Source organism: Haliotis rufescens, unplaced genomic scaffold, assembly GCF_023055435.1.
Source record: "Haliotis rufescens isolate VD_foot unplaced genomic scaffold, xgHalRufe1.0.p SCAF_5, whole genome shotgun sequence".
NCBI classification, from domain to species: Eukaryota; Metazoa; Mollusca; class Gastropoda; order Lepetellida; family Haliotidae; genus Haliotis; species Haliotis rufescens.
In genome coordinates, this window is record NW_025964223.1 from 10,142,716 (window position 1) to 10,161,782 (window position 19,067).

General features: G+C 39.3%; 1 protein-coding gene across 1 annotated transcript; it reads right to left on the reverse strand.

Annotated features, from left to right (window-relative positions):
- Positions 1 to 6,059: 6,059 nt before the first annotated feature.
- On the reverse strand, positions 6,060 to 15,821 carry LOC124150619 (organic cation transporter protein-like). The gene is made up of 6 exons (XM_046522579.2): positions 15,658 to 15,821; positions 13,615 to 13,833; positions 12,959 to 13,188; positions 11,887 to 12,068; positions 6,819 to 6,970; positions 6,060 to 6,139 (listed from the first exon to the last, which is right to left on the reverse strand). The coding sequence occupies exons 1-6, from the start codon at positions 15,819 to 15,821 to the stop codon at positions 6,067 to 6,069; spliced, it is 1,020 nt and encodes a 339-aa protein (XP_046378535.2). The 3' UTR covers positions 6,060 to 6,066.
- Positions 15,822 to 19,067: the final 3,246 nt, after the last annotated feature.

A 19,067-nucleotide genomic window follows, 5' to 3' on the forward strand; every position in this document is an offset into this window, starting at 1 on the left:
AAACGGTTTTTGCTGATATTTAGTGATCCTGTAATTCTCACCGCTATTTTGCCTCTTATGATTATAATTTTTAAACATCTTGTAGTAGATAAATATGTTACAAAATACACACGTAATTTTTTCTCGTTTAGCTTGCATATTTTCTTGTAGTGTAATAAATAAGCAAGATTCAAAGAATACAGATAGTCACTGTTCATATTTTCATTTTGTTCATAGTATCCCCCCCATTTCTCCATCAAACTTAAAACTGATAAAAAGGAGATCATATATGTCAGTTTTATTAGCCAGTTTGTATTGTTTGCAACGTCCAAAGAATTATTTTGTTCGGTAATTAGATTTGGAATTGAAGCCGAATATGTGCTCGTTCGATTTCGGGATCACAATTATATTCATTAAGTTGCATGTACATTATGCATACATGTACACAGTTATGTTTCTCTTACAAAATACAGATGAATTAGATATATGGCTCTACCTTAAGTCACATATACGACTTTCGAGAGCGTCATTAACCCGTAACCCCATTCCTTGGACAATAGAAATGAAATGCGTTGTAAATATTTTTTTTAAACAACTCGTTTCTTATAATGACTAACGGGAATTAAATTTAATGCTAAAGTGGTTGTAAAATAAAGTTTAACTTTCCCGCAAGGAGAGACTAGATATCCAATTATAGTATAGGCTCAGGCAGGAATATACATATTCATGTGGGGCGGTGGGGTAGCCTAGTGGTTAAAGCGTTCGATTCCCGACATGGGTACAATGTGTGAAGCCCATTTCAGGTGTCCCCCGCCGTCATATTGCTGGAATATTGCTAAAAGCGGCGTAAAACCACACTCACTCACTCACTCACTACATATTCATGTAGCAATTCTCTATCAATTTAAAATGTATGGTTAACAATTGTGCGTTCTGATATGAGTTATGTTGTTATCTACTACCTTTTTACACAGACAATGAGTCGGAAACACACACACACACACACACACACACACACACACACACACACACACACACACACACACATAATTTTGACAAAACTATACTTAAGATATACATAACATATCACAATGATAGCTGATTTAATATATGTTATAGAGGGAGAGTTTGTATTGGTTATGAGCGCGGTGTTGGTAGCCATGACATCGGAGAAGTAAGCCTTTTCTTCATCTGTGGTTAGGTTAAATGTGGATGAATGTAAAGATTTTGAAATCTCCTTTACGGCTTTAAATGGGTTTTTTTACCACAGGGACCTAGTATTTGGCTTCCTAGTTTTAAGGGTGCTACAAAACGTCTGCCAATGTTATTTTTACTAATATCTTGAATGGACTGTGTAATATGTGACGGTGTGGCAGAGGTACTTGGCTGGCCGCAATGGAGCCTGGGTAGGGTAGTGATTGGCTTCGAACGACCACGGCATATATATATAATAATAGCGGCTTGACCAACACTGGTTTCTAATCCAGTCAAAATGGCAATTAGCATATTGTAACTCATCAGTATGAAACACACACGAACCTTCTCTTCGATTTGTTCTTATTAAATCATGAGCGAAGCCTGTTATTCTGCGCAGCGCTTGGGTGTGCGGAGTAAAGGTGTGACGTCACACACGGACACTTTCATCTTTTTTGGAGCTTTACAAAACCTTCCAGTGAGTGAGTGAGTATGGTTTACGCCGCTTTTAGCAATATTCCAGCAATATCACGGCGGGGAACACCAGAAATGGGCTTCACACATTGTACCCATGTCGGGAATGGAACCCGAGTCTTCGGCGTGACGAGCGAACGCTTAAACCACTAGGCTACCCGACCGCCCCTCAAATCCTTCCATCATTCGTACATAAGACACCTGAAGATATATAACCTGATGGACTTGACCTTGTCATATAAAGCTCAGTCTTTGATATATAATTAGTTACAGATTTTGAGTTTCCATCATACAGCATGGTCTTCAGATTTTCCCAATGAGTTTTAAGATCCAGTGGTGTGTTTGCGATTAATACTGTGTCATCAGCAAAACCTTCCCACATTCGTTAATACATCACAATAGATATACTATTCTTTGACAATATGCTTTGGTTGGTTGGTTTGTTGTTTTACGTCGCACTCGCCAATATTCCAGCTATATGACGACTGTCTGTAAATAATCGAGTATGGACCAGACAATCCAGTGATCCAGTGAATCCAGCCATGATAGGAAAAAAAATAATGTGTTTTAATGTTTTAATATATGTAATGTTTAGATTTATATTTCCATTGAATGCACTTGATACTTCCATGATCTGATTAGGAGAAACACCTTCATCCACCAGTTTCTGTAGAAGGTGCTTTCTCATTCTGAAAAGTAACACATATATTCGTCAATTGATATTTTGTCTTATCAATTATAATATTCTGGGAAGAAATAACTTAATATGGTAAGTTTTGGTTTATACTTATTCAAATTATTAGCCATTTGATTAATGGTCAGTGGCAGAAAACTCAGTGAGAGTACACACACTGTAAATGATTTTATTGCACATATTTTTTAATAGTCATATTATTAAATATTACCTGTACGGTGTGATCCGTTTCTCTTGAGCAAGTTTGGCTCCATCCTTCATCTCATCGCATTCATTATGCTGTATCACTTATTTAAGCCCATTGTAGAGTTCTTGTAACAGGGTGAACCTGCCTTTCCTCCATGGTTGATGGCGCGGAGCATTTAAGTAGGACGATTCTCCCGATACATCTTGTAGCATGCCACTGGATCCCTGTCAGGTTGTTCTGGAATGCTGTATGCACAGGGCTTCCTGTGGATGTCATTAGGATTGGCTCCACTACGTGTCTTCGACTGACGCTCTGATGTAAATATTAAATATTAGCCCTGTTCTCCTTCCCTCAGTTCTACACGCCCCTCACACACACGCACGCACACACACACACACACACACACACACACACACACACACACACACACACACACACACACACACACACACACACACACAAACACACACACACAAACACACACACACATACAAAATACAAAATATGCCACATGGAAAGTAAAAGGCTCGTCTGATTTGCTAGGCCAAGAGTTCCGGCTTCATACATGGCATCCAAGTCACTATCTGTTAGCTCATCAGCAGCTCTTGGTTTGTTCCCTTTGCCTTTCGCCTTAAAATCCTTAGATTTAGCCTTCATAATTTCTCTGTTTTCCAAATTTCTCACAATTAATCACACTATGACCATATGATTTTGATTTTAGATGTCGCTCAAAGGATGAGAGAAGGTTTCTCAGTGAGGAAGGGTCGTACTCCGATTCAGCTTTCTTCCTAACAGAACTTGCTGAGATAGTCATCAAGGACAGGTGGCTCAATCTCCTCAGTGGCCCTTACCTCACCTTCTTGCGCCAGACACTGCTTTAAGAGATTCAGGTCGAACATGTTTTTGTTTTTTTGTGTTTTCATTTGCATGTTCTTCCAGATATTTGTTAAATCACCAGTACTTTTCCTTCGAAAATCTGTGAAGCTTATTTTGCGGGACATACTGGATAGGTTCAACTTAATCCTGGATAGGTTTTGTTTGTTGCTGGATACGTTCTGTTTGTTCAAGAAATCTTAAGTCCCAATCTGCCAGGAAAACATCCATTTCACTCCTTTTAAGTGTGTCCATGTTTTATTAGCATTTACACTTACAATTAAGGGGATGTAACTGTTGTTAGAAAAAAGTTCCGTAAAAGTGTTATGTTCACTGCAGTGAAATATCAAGTGCTATGTTCACTCTAATGAAAATATCACTTTTCTACACTTCAGAAAACTCAGTCTTTCACACTGAAGTGTATAATAAAACATGGTCTTTAAATATTCATGTGACATTTATAAGATTCAGTGTTGTGTCCGCGACTAAAATTGTGTCATCAGCATGAGTCAAAAGCAGTATGGTACGATTCCGACAAGACGTCAGAAGCAGGTGTAAATGAATCACTATGAAATGGCACCAGGAGTTCTCGAACCACCAGCCACGCAGCCTTCTAATATTGCAGAATGGGGTCGAGCATTGTCTTGTTGGAAGAGTAGAAACCCAATGGCTGCTGGTGAAGGGATGGCAGCAGTGTGTGCAGGGAACCTGCGTCCCGATACCTGTGTGAATTACGGTAGCCTCGAATGATAACAGACCTTGTGTTCAAATCCCACACATTGCTGCCCAGACCATGATACTGCCCCACTCCGTCCTTACCCTTGAACTTCCTGGACACACGTCTGAATCCACGGACGCCGACCATCAGGTGTGACCAGAGAAACCCTGCTCTCTTCAGAGTATACAACACGTACCAAATCACGCACTTGCCAATGGCGAACCCTACTGGCCTACCTCAATCTGTCACGTCGGTGTTGCGTCACCCCGTGACACAGGTTTTTCGGGTTACATTTGAATAGTTTAAAACTACACCCACTATTACAACCGACACTTCTAACAACCAACATTGTTGGCAATGCGTTTATTGATATATTTAACTGTACATTCTACGAACTAACAAACAACGAAAACGAAAATTAAATTAATCCAATTACATGCAACTGACGCAGATAGAATAAACAGTATCGATGCACAAGATGCAGTAGAAACGCCACTCGAGTCATACGTGTATATGGTCAATGCCCAACGGAACGCGACAATCGAAATGGTCGTTACAATGGCAAGCCCACATACTCGGACAATTCCTATACTAATAAGGCTGTTTATTTGTTGTCAGACAGACAGACAGACAGACAGACAGAGGACAGATTGTCTGTCTGTCTGTATTTGTTGTCCAACAGACGGCGGTCCGCTATAATCAACTATACATCAGATCCATTTTGTTTCCTCATACGACATCATGCATTCAATTTTGCTTTGTACACTGCAAAGTAGCAAGGCTGTAATAGAGATGTCAAGAGGGCAATATATGACAGATTCCTCATAACAGACTGTCCTAACGGTCACAATATCAAGTGCTGGCAACGTTCGCCTGAGGCAAGTGACGTCTAAGATTAGAACATAACTGTATACGTTATAACCGTCGTACGTGACGTCTCTCAGTGTGTGAAAAGAACAACAAACTACGAATATTGTAAGCTACCAGCAATAGAAATGCATCACGTTAAATGTACCAGTGCCTGACCATTACAAATGACTATCAACCAGGTAGCCGGTCAATTTAGATGTCATTTGCAACTAGTTTGCATAGGATCAATTCTAACCCGGAAACCAGACATCAACACTTTTTAAGAATGTACGAATTAATCCTGGAATGAGTTAATCTGAAGCTCATCAATGAAACTGTTACTGTTGGTTAACAGGGGATTCTCATTGTATACATTAAATGTATATACATGAACACACATGTGTCTACGTATATGTAGTATAGGAACGTCAAAGAAGCATTTTGTAATACGTTTGACAATTCTACTTCAACGGCGCGAAAGAGCAGTATATCATATGCTAAAAGGATAACTACTATCCATGATTATCACTTGTGAGTATTGAAAACAATGTTTGATGTATGGTTATATTCTATCTTTGTGTCTGATATGTGAAAGTACATAGGGAACGGCATTCACAATGAGAAGTGTTGGTAATAATATTATGAGTTTATTTATTAAGTTTGTTCATACAAGGAGATCATCCCTCGAAACTGCATCTATTTTCCTTGCGCCGTGCTTATATTCAGCTTCTCCATCTTTCTCCTTCGACTGGACCGCCTCCGTGGTCTTGTGGTAGAACGTCCGCCCGGAGAGCGGAAGGTCCAGGGTTCGATCCCGGGCCGCGTCATACAAAAAGACGTTAAAAGATTGTACTTGTTGTTACCCTGTCTGGAGTTAGGCATTAAGGGGCTAAAACAAGGACTGGTCGGCTCGGAGTCAGTATACTGTGTCTGAGTGGGGTATTCATGTTAAACTGCGGCATGGTATCTCAGTGAGCTAGCACTATAAATCGGCATCAGTCCGGACTAGTACAAGCAGCCACACACACACATACACGTGCATGCACGTCGCTATATAAGTGCAATAATCTTGGACGCGACGATAAACCCAATTTCACCTCACCTCTCCTTCGACTGAGATTCAAGTGGAATCAGCTGAACAGGAGATGCATCTGCAGCCTTGTACGCACTCCTGTAAGCAACGAATTAGGTGCTTCACATAAAATGTATGTTTATGTCATTTATATACAATATGGTCGCGATTATACATTGACATACAAAGATCTATATTCAGGTTCCAGTGACACTTTGCAGCTGTGTTTTGGGATGTAATCGGGTCCAGTTACGCTGACCAATTTGTATCCGTGACCTACATACAAATATGGGTTTTGACTCGAAATTCAAGATTTTAAAACCTTTTCTTTACCAAGGAGACTGACAGATGTATTTAAAATAAAAGTCACCGAAGCTGGACTGAAACTGACCGTTAACATTTCGAAAGATGTACTGAAACTGATCGGTAATTGAACTGAAATTGCAAGAAAATTGGGCTGAAAGTGAAATTAAATATGGTCTTGAAACCGAAACTAGATTGGAATCGGACACTGAGCGTTAATTTTACAAATAGGGTACTGAACCAGAAATTCGAATAAAACTGAAATTGACACTGATCGGTAATTGGACCCAAGCTTCAAATAAATTAGGTTAAAAATGAAATTAAAATTGCCTTATTGGCCAGACGAGATTTAAACAGCAAAAATACTTACCATACCTGAATTTGAGTCAGCTACTAGACTGAAACCGATCACAAGACTAGGACTGATGCTGAGACTAAAAACGTCACTGAAGTGACAGCTATTAAAACTACTTACGTCCCGAGCATCTCAGCTTCCTTGATGGTTTCCGGTAGCTTCTTGTTCACTGTTTCCGGGAGAAGCAGAGCCAGAAGGGCCGCCAAGATTGTGATACCCCCGAATACCAGCATGGGGAGAATCTGACCAAAACGTCCGGATAAGTACATCGTCTGAAATGTAGGGTTATTTATAAGTGTTTTATTTCATATGGTGACATCAAAGTGCTGGCATTGGTTTCCACGCATTGCTATGTTTATCGTTATTGTGACCATATGACCATGGCTCCTCGGTTATTTACAGGTCATACCCAGGGTCACCAAGTATTCAAGAGTCCCAGTTAACAAAGAGGTCCTCCAGTTAGTTAAAACGTTACAAGGGACTACCTTGGATTCGCACTGTTAACCATGATCTCCAAGAAACAAGTATCTAAAACGTCAACACATAATTCCACCAGTTATCTCACAATTAACCAATAGCGCTGCAGTTACCTTGTAGTTTGCCCATAGTACCATCAGTTATCTTGTACTTAACCCATGATCCTCCAATAGTACCATCAGTTATCTTGTACTTAACCCATGATCCTCCAATAGTACCATCAGTTATCTTGTACTTAACCCATGATCCTCCAATAGTACCATCAGTTATCTTGTACTTAACCCATGATCCTCCAATAGTACCATCAGTTATCTTGTACTTAACCCATGATCCTCCAATAGTACCATCAGTTATCTTGTACTTAACCCATGATCCTCCAATAGTACCATCAGTTATCTTGTACTTAACCCATGATCCTCCAATAGTACCATCAGTTATCTTGTACTTAACCCATGATCCTCCAATAGTACCATCAGTTATCTTGTACTTAACCCATGATCCTCCAATAGTACCATCAGTTATCTTGTACTTAACCCATGATCCTCCAATAGTACCATCAGTTATCTTGTACTTAACCCATGATCCTCCAATAGTACCATCAGTTATCTTGTACTTAACCCATGATCCTCCAATAGTACCATCAGTTATCTTGTACTTAACCCATGATCCTCCAATAGTACCATCAGTTATCTTGTACTTAACCCATGATCCTCCAATAGTACCATCAGTTATCTTGTACTTAACCCATGATCCTCCAATAGTACCATCAGTTATCTTGTACTTAACCCATGATCCTCCAATAGTACCATCAGTTATCTTGTACTTAACCCATGATCCTCCAATAGTACCATCAGTTATCTTGTACTTAACCCATGATCCTCCAATAGTACCATCAGTTATCTTGTACTTAACCCATGATCCTCCAATAGTACCATCAGTTATCTTGTACTTAACCCATGATCCTCCAATAGTACCATCAGTTATCTTGTACTTAACCCATGATCCTCCAATAGTACCATCAGTTATCTTGTACTTAACCCATGATCCTCCAATAGTACCATCAGTTATCTTGTACTTAACCCATGATCCTCCAATAGTACCATCAGTTATCTTGTACTTAACCCATGATCCTCCAATAGTACCATCAGTTATCTTGTACTTAACCCATGATCCTCCAATAGTACCATCAGTTATCTTGTACTTAACCCATGATCCTCCAATAGTACCATCAGTTATATTGTACTTAACCCATGATCCTCCAATAGTACCATCAGTTATCTTGTACTTAACCCATGATCCTCCAATAGTACCATCAGTTATCTTGTACTTAACCCATGATCCTCCAATAGTACCATCAGTTATCTTGTACTTAACCCATGATCCTCCAATAGTACCATCAGTTATCTTGTACTTAACCCATGATCCTCCAATAGTACCATCAGTTATCTTGTACTTAACCCATGATCCTCCAATAGTACCATCAGTTATCTTGTACTTAACCCATGATCCTCCAATAGTACCATCAGTTATCTTGTACTTAACCCATGATCCTCCAATAGTACCATCAGTTATCTTGTACTTAACCCATGATCCTCCAATAGTACCATCAGTTATCTTGTACTTAACCCATGATCCTCCAATAGTACCATCAGTTATCTTGTACTTAACCCATGATCCTCCAATAGTACCATCAGTTATCTTGTACTTAACCCATGATCCTCCAATAGTACCATCAGTTATCTTGTACTTAACCCATGATCCTCCAATAGTACCATCAGTTATCTTGTACTTAACCCATGATCCTCCAATAGTACCATCAGTTATCTTGTACTTAACCCATGATCCTCCAATAGTACCATCAGTTATCTTGTACTTAACCCATGATCCTCCAATAGTACCATCAGTTATCTTGTACTTAACCCATGATCCTCCAATAGTACCATCAGTTATCTTGTACTTAACCCATGATCCTCCAATAGTACCATCAGTTATCTTGTACTTAACCCATGATCCTCCAATAGTACCATCAGTTATCTTGTACTTAACCCATGATCCTCCAATAGTACCATCAGTTATCTTGTACTTAACCCATGATCCTCCAATAGTACCATCAGTTATCTTGTACTTAACCCATGATCCTCCAATAGTACCATCAGTTATCTTGTACTTAACCCATGATCCTCCAATAGTACCATCAGTTATCTTGTACTTAACCCATGATCCTCCAATAGTACCATCAGTTATCTTGTACTTAACCCATGATCCTCCAATAGTACCATCAGTTATCTTGTACTTAACCCATGATCCTCCAATAGTACCATCAGTTATCTTGTACTTAACCCATGATCCTCCAATAGTACCATCAGTTATCTTGTACTTAACCCATGATCCTCCAATAGTACCATCAGTTATCTTGTACTTAACCCATGATCCTCCAATAGTACCATCAGTTATCTTGTACTTAACCCATGATCCTCCAATAGTACCATCAGTTATCTTGTACTTAACCCATGATCCTCCAATAGTACCATCAGTTATCTTGTACTTAACCCATGATCCTCCAATAGTACCATCAGTTATCTTGTACTTAACCCATGATCCTCCAATAGTACCATCAGTTATCTTGTACTTAACCCATGATCCTCCAATAGTACCATCAGTTATCTTGTACTTAACCCATGATCCTCCAATAGTACCATCAGTTATCTTGTACTTAACCCATGATCCTCCAATAGTACCATCAGTTATCTTGTACTTAACCCATGATCCTCCAATAGTACCATCAGTTATCTTGTACTTAACCCATGATCCTCCAATAGTACCATCAGTTATCTTGTACTTAACCCATGATCCTCCAATAGTACCATCAGTTATCTTGTACTTAACCCATGATCCTCCAATAGTACCATCAGTTATATTGTACTTAACCCATGATCCTCCAATAGTACCATCAGTTATCTTGTACTTAACCCATGATCCTCCAATAGTACCATCAGTTATCTTGTACTTAACCCATGATCCTCCAATAGTACCATCAGTTATCTTGTACTTAACCCATGATCCTCCAATAGTACCATCAGTTATCTTGTACTTAACCCATGATCCTCCAATAGTACCATCAGTTATCTTGTACTTAACCCATGATCCTCCAATAGTACCATCAGTTATCTTGTACTTAACCCATGATCCTCCAATAGTACCATCAGTTATCTTGTACTTAACCCATGATCCTCCAATAGTACCATCAGTTATCTTGTACTTAACCCATGATCCTCCAATAGTACCATCAGTTATCTTGTACTTAACCCATGATCCTCCAATAGTACCATCAGTTATCTTGTACTTAACCCATGATCCTCCAATAGTACCATCAGTTATCTTGTACTTAACCCATGATCCTCCAATAGTACCATCAGTTATCTTGTACTTAACCCATGATCCTCCAATAGTACCATCAGTTATCTTGTACTTAACCCATGATCCTCCAATAGTACCATCAGTTATCTTGTACTTAACCCATGATCCTCCAATAGTACCATCAGTTATCTTGTACTTAACCCATGATCCTCCAATAGTACCATCAGTTATCTTGTACTTAACCCATGATCCTCCAATAGTACCATCAGTTATCTTGTACTTAACCCATGATCCTCCAATAGTACCATCAGTTATCTTGTACTTAACCCATGATCCTCCAATAGTACCATCAGTTATCTTGTACTTAACCCATGATCCTCCAATAGTACCATCAGTTATCTTGTACTTAACCCATGATCCTCCAATAGTACCATCAGTTATCTTGTACTTAACCCATGATCCTCCAATAGTACCATCAGTTATCTTGTACTTAACCCATGATCCTCCAATAGTACCATCAGTTATCTTGTACTTAACCCATGATCCTCCAATAGTACCATCAGTTATCTTGTACTTAACCCATGATCCTCCAATAGTACCATCAGTTATCTTGTACTTAACCCATGATCCTCCAATAGTACCATCAGTTATCTTGTACTTAACCCATGATCCTCCAATAGTACCATCAGTTATCTTGTAGTTACCACATAGTTGCCCCCGTTATCTTGTTCTCCAAACATTGACCCAGGTTAACCCATATCATCCATCAGGTATTGAGTAGCTAACCCATAGCTCACCCAGATAACTTGTTAACCCACGCTTAATCGTGTTATCTCATACTTCCCCAGCTATCTTGCCGTAAACCGATAGTTCCATCATTTATCTCACAGTTATCCCATAGGTCACCTATTTACCAGGTATTCTATTAACCCATCGAAAAACGTATAATCTCACAGTTATGCCTTAGTTGCACAGTTATCGTGTAGTTTACCCATAGGTCTCCAGTTGTCTCGTTGTTAACACACATTTGCTCAGTTATTTCATTGTTAGGAAATATTTCCCCAGTTATCTTATAGTGAACCCATAACTCCGCCGGTTATCTCATAGTTAATCACAGGCCCCCCAGTCATCTTTTGTTATCACCCGGTTGTGTCAAACCCCAGTTCCACAGCAGGTTTGTTCTGTATTATTTCCTCAATGTCATGGCTATTGTAAAGCCTCTCTACTCTTAAGGATTAACATTATATATTTACTACACTTTACCATTTCATCATACTCATCCTTTAAGAAGTCGCAATGATTTTATAAATCTAAACATATAAACCCTACAATCACAAAGATTTCATAAACTCACCAAGTCAACAATATAGGGAGACAGTAGACTTCCAACTCTACAGCAAATTGAACTCATTGACATGCCAAATGTCCTTGATGTGGTTGGCATGAGTTCAGCTGTGAAGGTGTAGACGGCACACATGGCAGCAGAGGCACACGTGTTTCCTACAATGGCGAGGATGTTGATGGCCCACTTCTCAGCTAATGGACAGAGAGGCAGAGTTTGTTACAGGAAAGGGATATTTACAAAGGGCAAATCGGAATATGTTTTCTGACATAATTCTATATTACTCTTTTACCATATCCACCTTTGTTGTTTTTCGTCATTCAAATTAATTTAATTGTTGCTGATTTTTATACATTACAGACAAGATGAAAAATATACAGGTATTTTCTACAAGGTAAATATTTAAATTGGATAAGCTTGTGATTAATTTAAGCAATTTGTATGTTACATGTGACAGGTGAGGTGATATACCTGTTAAAGGTTATTTAACTCATAATGTGATGTGCGGCTGCTTGCACTTGTTTGTACACATGCCCTTTTTTTACTGCTAACCCACGGAACATGGATACCAAACAAAAATACATTATTGACACAATCCTAGCCAGCATTTCTTGTATCCTTTCAAGGCACCAAGAACCATATTAACATCTTTTAATATGGCGTGGCCACGGGAGCGACTGTGTATTGTATATATATTGTACTGTTTGTTGTTTAACGCAACACGCAATATTCTAGCTATATGACGGCGGTCTGTAAAATAATCGAGTCTGGACCAGACAATCCAGTTGTTAATATCATGCGCATCGCATGGGCTGCTGAAGACCAATTCTACCCCACACCTTCACGGGTCGGATCGACTGTCAGATGTCTCAATATTGTAAAGGAACAAAGAAAATGTACGCTTTGTAATGATGCTATTGGAGATATTTAGGTTCTTTCTGCAATTTATTATTCAACTATAATCAGTTACCTGTCATAAGTATGCAAATGTGTGAATTCTAGAAATGACACATTGGATTTAATTCAGGGATCAAGAACATAAGTATACTTGTACGTGTTTGTGCATTCTGATATTGACACTTACGTGTATCTGAAACTAGTACTGGAATCAAAGGAAGAATGCATGCTGCCCCGGTTAGCGATAGAGATATACACAGCAACAACTTGCGTCCGATACGATCCATTAGGAAAAAACAGGAAATATAAGCTAGAACCTCTGAGAATAGGATGAATAAGAAGAAGTTGAGGTAGATGCTTCCAGAGAGGTTGGTGACGTTCATGCTGAGGCCGTAGAAACCCATTCCAGCTGCAAACCTGAAGAGACATTAAAAGATGGTGATAAAGCATAAAAGAGAAGGAATCTTACGAATGACAATTGTCTTATTTCTCGCTAGAATCACCTGTGTGAGCAAAATAAACAAAAAGATATTGCAAAAGGAGTACAAAACTTAAACGCGTTTCCAACGACTTGCACTTATGTCTGCTTATATTCCGTCATGACTTTTTTCCCAATGATTATACCTTTCCCAAGAAGATGTTGTTAGTAACGACTATCTACAATCATAGCATTAACTAACGGGTGCTTAATAGGAACTAACATTAACAATAAACACCTGCATCTTTTTCAAACATTGTTAATTTCAATTACTGTCTGGAGTGCATTTGGAAACTAGTTTTCACATACATTACTATCAAACGTTTGAGAACAGAGAACTGATAATTTGGGGAACAACCTCGTACCAATTATAGCAGATGATAATCATTCGACGCATCATCACTGAAGACTTCAAAAGATTCCAGAATGGTTCTTGTTTAACTTCTTCATTTTCAATATCGATCTCATCAAGAACATTTAGATCTACTTTCACTTTGTTCTTCTTCGCAATAGTTGCCACTATCCGTTTAGCTTCCTCCTTTTTTCCATGTTTGAGCAGCCACGTTGGGGACTCTGGGATAAAACTGTGTGGTGGATAAATATAGTTTAGTTGTTTTCTTGTAAATCTCAAGAATATATTATGAACCATATGATATGTTCATGATGTAACGAAATACTTATACTTGTAAGAATACTACCTCTGTTACATCACTGCCATAAATCCTGAATTTTGGCTGACATCACACTATAAAATCTTCCGATTTTCTCCTCACACAGATATTCATTAATAGTTGTGCAGACAATAGGCTTATACTGTCCATTGCTCTTGCGCATGCCCAAGGCGGGAAACTTCACTTTTTTCAAGCAAACATCATCCTAGATGGAGATAGTTTGAGAAGTGGGAGGGATTACTCCTAAAGTTAAAGAGTCGGTATTGTTAGATTTTTTAACAATGATAACTATTGTTTTATAATTCCTCTGTATATGCCACCTGTTTTACATCACTGCCAGATTATACCAGAGGGATTTCGACAGTTAACAGTTGTTCGTGGGTACCTTATGAATTCACAAGATGATAGATCAAGATTAGGTGAACATCGTAACATAAGAGGCCTACTTCAGAAGATGCCAAGAATATAAGCAAATGTACTACCGAAAACAAATATGGGAACTAATGATTTCAGTGAAGCTATTGTTGCGTTGTACATTTACGATACCGTGGCGTTGCATCTGAATGCAACATCTCATCACAATGACATTTCACATCATGGATGAACAGGGCGTGATATTCTTGAACACAGAAACCAAAGGGGACTGACAATCTCTATTAAATACAGTTGTCATAAAACCACGCTTACAAATGCCTCCGAGGCAGTTTGTAAGACAAAACGGTGTATTGTGGGAGAAATACCAAGTTGCCCGAATGTGTGCACACAAAATGTGTAATTTTTTTACTGTGAGACAATTACCATCAAACAGTTGGAGTTGCAATGACATCTGGACGTGGCAGGCCTGCAAAACGACACCTAGGCAATACCGTCTCATTACAATAACTGCACTATGCAGTAGATTCAAATCTGTTCCTGTTATCAATAGAGAAGTCCATACCATAATAGGAAGGCGAATTTCAATATCCATCATCAACAACCGGTTCTATGCAGCCCGCCCGAAAGCAATGTGTCCTGTAAAGAGCGGTACCCTAACAGCTTACCAAAGGGGGCAAAGATTTGGGTGGGCTGGGCAACACGAGGGACGGGCTCTGCGTGAGACTTTACTAAACAAACTGTTGTTAAAGGAAAAGGCTCATCATTCGAGTTCTACAACTGGTTACAATAACTACAGTCGTCACCGATCATCTCCGATGAGTAGGCATACGGGCAGTGGACTGGCAGTGGACTGGCCTGCTATGTCCCCTGACATGTTCTCAATAGGGCATCTGTGGTATGTTCATTCGAGTTCTACAGCTAGTTACAATAACTACAGTCGTCACCAATCATCTCTGATAAGAAGGCATACGGACACTGGACTGGCCTGCTAAGTCCCCTGAAATGTCCTCAATTGGGCAACTGTGGTATGTTCTCGGGAGGATAATGTACGCCAGTGACCCAGCACCTGCCACTGTGGCCCAGCCTGGAGTAGCTCTTCAGGCGGAATGTCGGGCAATACCAAGGGCATCAGTACGGTAAGATAATATACAGCATGCCATCAGGGTGTCGTGCATGTTTGGGCCAACATACCAGATATTATCTACGCACCGAAATTAATTTTACAGACATTAACGTCATTCACAACCATTTCACTAATAGTTCTGTAGGTTTATGCCAACAACACAACTGTATTCTTTCCATGTGTAAAATTACATTATGTACATAAAACTTAAGATTTGATTTCCCAGTCAATGTACTTACAATAAATAAGCAAAGACAACCGCCGGGACACTGACAATCAGCTGTCGAGTCTTCCAGTCCCTGAAGAGATAGGCCGTTAGAGCTGTGATCATGTTTCCCGCACTCCAGAAGAGGTTCATGGCAACACCTGCCCACATGCGCTTAGAAGGACCGACTATCTCCATGCCTGTTTGTAACATAAATGGTTAGCGTTTAATGTCAGTTAGTAAGTGTGTGTGAGTGAGTGAGTTAATATTTAAAGTCACAGCAGCAATATTTCAGCCATATAGTGACTAAATCAAGTTATATATTAATACATAGTGACATTAAAATCTGTCGACAAAGGACAGTAAAAACACTAGACTATCACAGATGTAGATTTAAAACTAACATATCATAATAGAATTCATAACAATTCGGAACAGTACACAATAAAAATGGGCTATAATAACCAAAGGTAGGTCACCATACTAGGTACCATGGGGACTTACGATACTTCTGCTACCTACATGGTAACCCAGCAGGATTTACACCATCCCTCTGGCTAAAAAACAAGAATTCTTCGATTAAAAACATGGAAAATGAAAAATACTTTGAATGAAATGGGACTTACATACCTTCTCAGGGGGACAATTATTTTACGGTACTTCAACCCCCTTTGAAGGTACAGCCACCAACAATCTCAGTTATTAGTTCATTCTACAAAATTAAAATCACATACTTTTTACATTACATATCAAAATTTATCAATCAATTCGATTTCTTTTTAAAATCCAAGAATTAAACGAGGACTTACAGTAAAAAGATCCTTTATGGATGAAACCTTGAAATAATTATCCCTTGTGATGGAATAATCGATACAGTCAAGCAAAACATGGATTCGAACCCACAATCATATGTTTCTGGCGTGCCCAAGGGACGCAACTCTGCACAGCGAATCGCGGCGCCTTGTACGACTGGGCCAACTCCGCAACTCTTACTCTGAGCTGTCTCCATCAACATTCATGTACCGGCCCTTACATACGCGGACTTTACACAGCACATGGGTTATACTCACATACTTTTAATAACGCTCCAGTCCATCTTCAAATACATGTACAACTTCTACATAAGACAGACAAGACTCGTCATCGACTGGACAAACAGAGTGATATCGATCTGCCTCAGTCACTGCCAGAACCGCGCCACTTTACTAGTGCAGAACGTATCTTTTAAAAGGAGTCGAGACTAACCTTTCTTTTTCACATGTCACAATACCTCAGTTTGATTCGTTCAACGTTTGATCTGACCATGAACTCATGTGTGTCGTAATCGGGAACATACCGAAGCCTACGTGCCTCTAATTGATTTTGTGACTCATTCCGGATTCTACAACTGAAAAGAATCTTACCTGTCTGCTTGATTCATTAACTTATCGACGATAATACTGATCCAATCCAATGATAAAAATGAAATGTTCAGAAAACTCTTGTGATAAATGTGAAATGTCTTTTCTCTATTAATTCCTTTCTAACTAAAAGTTCTCTGTCACGGACTTAGTATATCTAATGCAACTCATCGTTGCAGCTATGAACGGTTTAATTTATTACAATTTTGTTACCATTTTCTCATGTTTTTGAGACGCATTTTAACGTATAACAGAGTGGTGGATAAAAATCCGCTTATAGATGCTTTTGTTTATGTAGAAACATCAACGGTGCCCAATGTCTCCCTTCGAACATCATGTTCCCATGTGACAAAATACACAGCTTAATCAACAACCAAACCGGTACTTTGGGAACTGGCATTCACGTGAGCGGAATATATTTTGTCGGAGAGAAATTTACTAGCTCCCGAAGGAGCTATATATTGTGTGCGTCAGCCGTTCATAAACCGGTGGCCCTGCCGCTGCTGGAGCGGTCCCGGGATATCTTGTATAGACCTGACTGAAGACTTGATTTAAATAATAAATTAGATGGAGACGGGAGGGGGTTGGGGTGATCTGAAGGTTAAATATCAGGTTTTTCAAAGTGTCAAATACTGAAGATGGAGTATGTATTTAGTAGTTCTAGACAAAAAACAATCTCTTTTATTGATCACGTACGGCTGTTTGCTCTTAATTGACCACCAACTTTGGCAAGTTGTGTAAAGATGATACACTCGACTTGGTCCTAAATAATTTGTATACTCGCCCCGGAACATGCATTTCAAAACACGAGTCGCAAAAGAGCAAAATGCACGTGCGAAAGCCTCCGAGTCATATTAAATACAGTAATGGAAACACTATTGTTTCAACATTTTAGGCGCTAAGGTTCTGTGAATGTTGGTCCTGATTGATGCCACTCGGGACCCTGATGTCAATCGATGAAATTCTTAGTGAAAGGACATCGTCTTCTCCTGTTCTAACATTTAATGAAATCCTGTTTGAAACGGTGTTCAATAAGAGCTGTAAAAACTGTATGAAACACTCATACAATACCCATATATCGATATCTAATAACATAAATTATTTATAAATTTAAAATACAAATTGTTTTTTGGGAAGTTCAAGTACAAAATTCTGCTACAACAGCAGTGCTATTCTTGGTAAAACCCAAAAGTTAAATGTCCCGTGTGGGATTTTCTTGGGGCATGTCTCAAAAGGATTAAGGATTGAAGTATTTTTAATCAAACTTTGAATTATTAGACTTCTCCCTAAGTAAAGAACTGTGATAAAGATAATTTATACGCCTTGGCCAAGTCAATCTGCACAGTACAAGGTTGCTCATAGTGAATGGAAGGCCGTTTACACTCTCCTACCCAGAGCTCCATGCGGTCAGCATAGAGCCTTTGCCACCGGGCATCGCCATGTGATGATTCGTCACATCTTACACACTCCATTCAAGGTATTGCATTTGTTTGACATAGGATTCATTCTTGAAACATCTATACATTTAGATAAACATGTGTCCTAGAATGGTAAACTGTCTTTGTGAAAATATCCTAAAACGTGAAAATCAATTTCCATCTGCGCAATTATCCGTTGTTTACAATGGTTTTACAGCTCCACGTGCTGTCATCGAAGACCAACGGAGAGTTAGCAATATGGTCACTTTGATCCATAAAGATATATTCTCATGCACCTCACTGTCGCAGTTGTAGTAGCATATCTATATAATTATGCAAAACAATATGAAAAGCGCACCGAAAGGCTTGCGTCAGGCCAGTCTGTTGTTTTCAGAATAAGCGTTTTATTTTCAAGCAAGAGAAAAGTCCGGTCACGTGATATGCAAATTAGCCTGTGGCAGTGGTGTGATGTGTCACCATTGCGCCGGAGCGTGCGCTATTTGCTGTGCAGAGCTACGTCATAGCATTGCCAGAAATGTGGGATCGAGGGTTCAAACCCAGCTTTTAGGTTTGTCAGCACCAAACCTGTTCTCATGGGCTGAAGCAAAGGGGAACGTCTGGGACCT